Raw genomic sequence first — 5,732 nt, 5'->3', positions numbered from 1 at the left:
ATCTTGTTTTTGTGTTTGGTTATTTTCAGTAACTAAATAAGACTGTCCACTATTATTTTGTATACTCATAAATTCGCTTGAAGTTCCTAATTAAAACTACTCACTTGTATGGAATTCCACACTTCAGCTGCATAAACTAGCATTATAAATATTATTTAGCTCAAAAGAGAAAACACAATAAATAAATAAAAAGGTCAAGCAAAACTAAACACTTCAGGTTACAAAAACAAAATATACTGCACAGAAGCATAAAATTAAGGAAGATATATAGAACATATAGGTTTTTACACATAGTTGTCACAAAATATATTATTTATAAACTACGTAATCTCTCTAATATCACATATCCTCTCGGTCAAGTTCTGAATAGGCTTTTTAGGTAATTATATATATTGCGTTTTCCAAACTAATTATTATAATATTAAAACGGATCGAGGATTCTACGTGTATGTACATATATAAAATTATAAATACACATGCACAAATAGGAGAGCATGCACATGCGAAATGATTAAATGCCAACCTCGTTTTGCTGGATTTTATTATCTAAACAGAAAACTACCGATACTAACAGATAAGACCCATTTTTTTAATGATAAAAACAATAGAATCAAAATGTAATTAATAACTAGTGCAAGCAACATATAAAGTAATCTCATATCATTCAAAACAATGAACATGAGTTGGTGGATAATAAAAAACAGAAAGCCGAGGAACCAAAGCATGCATTTCCCTCTCACGTCACACATCCTAGAAATGACTGATATGAAAAGTCAAGCTCTATATTATATAGTATAATATAATATAATATAACTTAACTTTAACCCTATATATATTCTTTTGTCTTCTTTCATAAATTTCATCTCAGCAAGCAAATCTCCGATCTCTCTTTCTCTCTCTTTTCACTTTGTATAGAAAAAAAAAACCCCACATGAGCAAGGGTGTGGCTTTTAAATAATTTTTCCCACTTGAAAAGATGAAAGGGCTAGTCCCATCCCATTATCATCATCAATCTACTCACTGAGCTTTCGAGTCATGTCTATAGTGAATGTACTTGTTTTAACTGTTGCAACCTTCTGTTCCTCAGCTTTCTGTCCCATCCACCAATATTCCAAAAGGAATGTGGGACTCCTTGAGTTTGCTTCCAATCAACCAGCACTCTCTTTTTTTTTCACTCTACTAATTTTATCTTCCTGACTGTTCTGGTAAATAACAAGAAAAAAGAAAAGGGTAGTAAGCAGAAAAAGTGTGGAAAATCTCTCACACCTCCCCCACATGACAAATTCCAAACCAAGTAAGAAAGGAGCATAACATGACCTTGTATGATATTTGCACCACCAAATAATAATACTTAAAAGGATGATATGATATGATATGATGATATTAAGATGTTTTGTGAGGGAGGTGCTGCATGCCTTTTTTCTAGGTCTTGCTATGACCTTCTCTTATTATTAGGTTCTTCAAATGAGCTTGTGTTGTTGTTGGTGGTGTTGGTGTTGGTATTGGTGTCTCCTGACCAATCAAACAGATGGAATGGATCTAAGGCCTTGGATTCCCTTTGATCATCACCAGCTGCACCAAAACCTTGAGTGAACAAAAGGTCAAGTGGGTCAGCTTCTATTTCTCCCAACTCTGCAAAGAAGTCCTCAGATTGGTTGTTATTACTCTGGTGATCCATTAAACATGGCTTGTAAGGCAATCCATCACTGAACTCTCCCTCATCCATCTCAAGCTGCTTCTCTATGTCTTCCATATTCTCTTCCTTCACACTGTTTGCTGAGTTTCCACCAACAACTGGTGACACATTGCCCTCACTATTGTTGCTCTCTTGCTGATGCTCTTCCTTTGCTTTTGTTGTTGCGCCCTTTGAATTAGAAGCATTGTTGTTCTTGGATGGCTGAGACCGGGTTGAACCAGCCAGAGCATTTCTTTGAGTTGGCCATGGATGGTTGTGCTCTGAAGTGTATGTAATGACCAACATGTTTGGGTCTGTTCTGCTCCTCTCAACTTGCTTCCTCGCAGAACAACCCTTTGAGCTGCTGCATCTGTAATAGCCCCTGATAGATGCCACCACAAGAGAAATGATAATAATAAGAAACGCCATAACATTACAAGAACAAATGGAAATGAGAAACTCCAATTAACACCTACAATAACATAATTTTACAAATTAAGTTTTTTTGAATATAAACTTGGAAACAATTTTGAGAACTTATTTATGAAAAATAAAGATTTTTTTTTTTTTGTTGAAAAACTCTTAGAAACATTTATATATATACCTTATATCCAAACAGGCTATCCGTCTAATTCCTTAACAGTTTTACCACATTCAACAACTGACCTAAAAGACAATTGTACCAAACTCTTAGATTTCTTGATGACATAACAACTCAATCTCTTGTGTATTTGGTTCAACTTAGATATATTTTAAAGAAACATTAGCTTCTTTTTTACCAGATTTTTAAGATAACTAGGGAAAACCATGAATCTTTACCCAAACGTGTGCTTAGTATGGTGAATTTTTTCTAATAAAAAAATGGGTAAAGAGAACTTTCAGAATTGGAAAGCTTTTAGCCTATATTTGTTTTTATTTTAAAACCTCAAAGTGCGACCGGTCTCCACTCCATATTCAGTGGTCAAGATTCAAAGAATTAAACATTGAAGAAATTGACCCGATATATAGTTAGCTAGAAGAAATTGAGTGAGTAGGAGTTGTGACTTGTGATATATGTATTTTGAGTAGCTATTATGTCCACATGTACATTTATTACTCCTAAAATATCTTATCTTATAGAATAATATATAAATCAATGGTACCTAAGGCTAAACTAATAATAGACTAACCTGGGATAAGGTGAACCTTTGATGGGTTTCTGACCATATTTTCTCCAAGCCCACAAATCTGACGGAACAACCTCTCCGGTTTGTCTGCTGTTTGCAGCTGCTGGTGCAGGAATACAAACTACCTTTTTGGACTGGTTCTTCCTGCAGCAATTAAACAACAACCACTACAATATATCAATATTACTTAAGTACTTTTTCACGAATCACGATTAATTAACTCTGACCAAACAAGGGGTGATATCAGCAAGATATAAGAATATTACAAAGAGAAGTAGAATATTCGTGAATAACCAGGAGATCATGTCCTTTAATTTGGTTTCCAGTGAGTGAGGGAATACGGTTCTGTGTGATGATAATGAGGATAAAAGGAATAGGAATTTTCAGGTGATTTAAGATAAGTTGGGTGAAAGCTCAGTGTGTGACTGTTATTGTGTGCGTGACACGCCGAGCTAACTGTACTTTTCAGGTGGATTAAAGCCTACGAAAAGCCTCAATGAATGAAACCATGTTTAGTCTCATGACAATGAAACTACTATTTTCTCTTCTGCAACCTAGCTTATTAACTGGGCCAGTCAACGGAACCGATTTGGAAAGCACAAGAAAAGGAACACAAGTACCTAGCACATGCCAAACCCTACTTTCCTTCTAGTTTTTTTACCACCATAGCATAGATAGCCATAGCCCTTAAAAAAATTAAAAGCATGTGGTTCATAATTTATGATGCCCCCATGAAATGAAATTAAGTAATATGTTATTATCTGACCTTCTTTTAAGACCCGTATTCCGTGGAGATGAGATCTGCACTCCTGTGGTGTCCACAAGGCAATCCTTGGAGGAGTTTGCATTAACCATGTTGGGAGGAACCACAGCAGGAGGCTTAATTGGCCTTGGAGAAGGTGCCAAGGGTGTGGAATCATAGGATGAGAGTGAGAGGGGTAACTTTGCATTGGGAGAGATCTGAATCATGTTTGAGAATATGTTTTTACAAGGCCTTCTCATCATGTCATGTTCCTGAGCAAAAACAGTAGAAGAAGTACTAGTGTTATTAGCAGCAGCAAAAGTAGGAGCTGCTTCTTCCAAGGCTCCAGTGAAGTAGGTGGCAGAAGCTGAAGGCATGTCAAGCTCGTGGAGAAAGGGATCTCTCATGGTTGAGAATGGATCCCCGAAGTTGGTGTCTTGAAGCACAGAAGAGAAAGCGATGTTGGGGTCAGAAGAAGAAGAAGAGAAGTGTTGGTGCCAGTGATCATTATGAGAGAGGGTGGTAGGTAATTGAGATGATGTTGCTGCTGCTGTTCCTGTGCTGCAGGTGCTGCTAGCATACGATGCTGCTCCACCACTGGCTCGGACTATGTCAGTTAAATCGCCTTGGTAATTGTCCATGATTATGGGGCTGATGCACATGCTTCTTGTTCTCCTATTGGTGGAACAAGAAGAGGAGCTTGAGGTTGTTCAAGCATGAGGAGGAAAGGAACATGTTGTGGAGCATATATAGCTAGATAAGATATATGATGTTGGTGCTTGAGACATGCAATTGTGTTTGTTTGGTGTGTGAAGGGGTGATAGGATTAAGAAGGGGAAAGGGTTTGTCCTGGGGAGAAGGGATTTTGGCTGTTAAGAAGCAAGAAAAAGCAAATTAAGGAACAGGTTTTTGGAGGTTGAAACTGATTGTTGCTCTCAATAACAAACAAAAGAGAATGGGTTTATAGAGAGAGAGACAGAGACGCTGACTTTTCACACAAAAACACCTCCTTTCCATACGCAACATCAGGAGAGAGAAGGAATTTTAAATCACAAAAACTAGTTGGACTAATAAAATAACACAACTCTAGCTACCTCCCAGATTTATCAAACCTACACCATCTATTGTGCCACTCTTTTCTTAATAATAGTCTTCTCATTCTATCAATTATATCATCTTTATTTATTTTAGGTAACTATACTGTTATTAACCAAGCATTCATCACTAAAAACAATTACTAACACATACAAAAGATTCTTCTTTCATGCATAATTTATTTCATATTCAATCGTAACTTTTAAATTCTGAACATATTATCTTTCAACCCATCGATAATTAGTATGAGAAATTTAAATTTTTGACACACCACTCTAATTTATTTATTTTTTTTCATAATTACCACTCTTCACATTTAAGGATTAATGTCACGATTTTTCTATGTAAATTTCTCGAAGAAAAAAAATATCTTAAATGAGTAAAAATAATGGATATATGGTATTATTAACAATTATCTAACCATGCCAATTAAACACCTAATAAATTACATAGTTTATTAAAACTTATAACAATTTGTATAGAAAATCATGATGAAATATATCAATAATATATTCTTATAATTTCTATTTTTATTCTTTACCCAAAGTTTTGTAGAAAATAATTCAGTAATTAAAATAGGCATAGAAGTGAAAGAGTTTAGATAATTTCTACAATGTCCTAAATTTTATCTTTATTATTATTATTATTATACAAAATACGAAGAAAAAAGGTATAAATAGTTCTTGCTAGTAATATTATAAAATTAAACTGTAAATATAAAATATATAATTAACATACTCGTCTCATTAAAATAATAAACGATAAATATAAATATATTCTTCGTAATTTAAATCATGACTTTGAATATGAAATATATTTTATTGGGAAAGAAATACTTATATACTAATGATTTGAGGGAGAGATTAATCCTTGGTGACTTAAAAATAAAAAAATAATTAAAAAAAGATGTATAGTAAGTTTTTGTGAATAGAAGATGAGAATGGTGTTTTAATTTTTAAAGAAAGGAGGTGGCAAGTAGCCGCATTTGGCGGAGAAGCGTTTGGAGCCATTCAATCAAACTCCGTTTCTTTTGTTTCCGTAAGGAAAGAATGTT

General features: G+C 34.5%; 1 protein-coding gene across 1 annotated transcript; it reads right to left on the bottom strand.

The window, feature by feature from the left end:
- Positions 1-632: 632 nt before the first annotated feature.
- Positions 633-4,613, bottom strand: LOC109811467 (putative WRKY transcription factor 35). Its single transcript, XM_020375228.3, has 3 exons — positions 3,608-4,613; positions 2,845-2,985; positions 633-2,057 (listed from the first exon to the last, which is right to left on the bottom strand). The coding sequence occupies exons 1-3, from the start codon at positions 4,243-4,245 to the stop codon at positions 1,433-1,435; spliced, it is 1,404 nt and encodes a 467-aa protein (XP_020230817.1). The 5' UTR covers positions 4,246-4,613; the 3' UTR covers positions 633-1,432.
- Between the last annotated feature and the right edge of the window lie 1,119 nt (positions 4,614-5,732).

This window comes from Cajanus cajan, chromosome 1 (genome assembly GCF_000230855.2).
Source record: "Cajanus cajan strain Asha chromosome 1, NIPB_CcT2T_4, whole genome shotgun sequence".
Taxonomy (NCBI): Eukaryota; Viridiplantae; Streptophyta; class Magnoliopsida; order Fabales; family Fabaceae; genus Cajanus; species Cajanus cajan.
The sequence above is the reverse complement of the archived record's forward strand: the minus strand, read 5'-3'. Positions and strand labels throughout refer to the sequence as shown.

What these genes read in the sequence shown, in the direction of transcription:
- LOC109811467 (XM_020375228.3), bottom strand. Translation starts at nt 4,245, where the DNA reads ATGTGCATCAGCCCCATAATCATGGACAATTACCAAGGCGATTTAACT. An exon ending in AATACGGGTCTTAAAAGAAG is followed by an intron (nt 2,986 to 3,607) that starts GTCAGATAATAA and finishes TAATTGCTGCAG; the next exon opens with GAAGAACCAGTCCAAAAAGG. An exon ending in AAAGGTTCACCTTATCCCAG is followed by an intron (nt 2,058 to 2,844) that starts GTTAGTCTATTA and finishes GGCATCTATCAG; the next exon opens with GGGCTATTACAGATGCAGCA.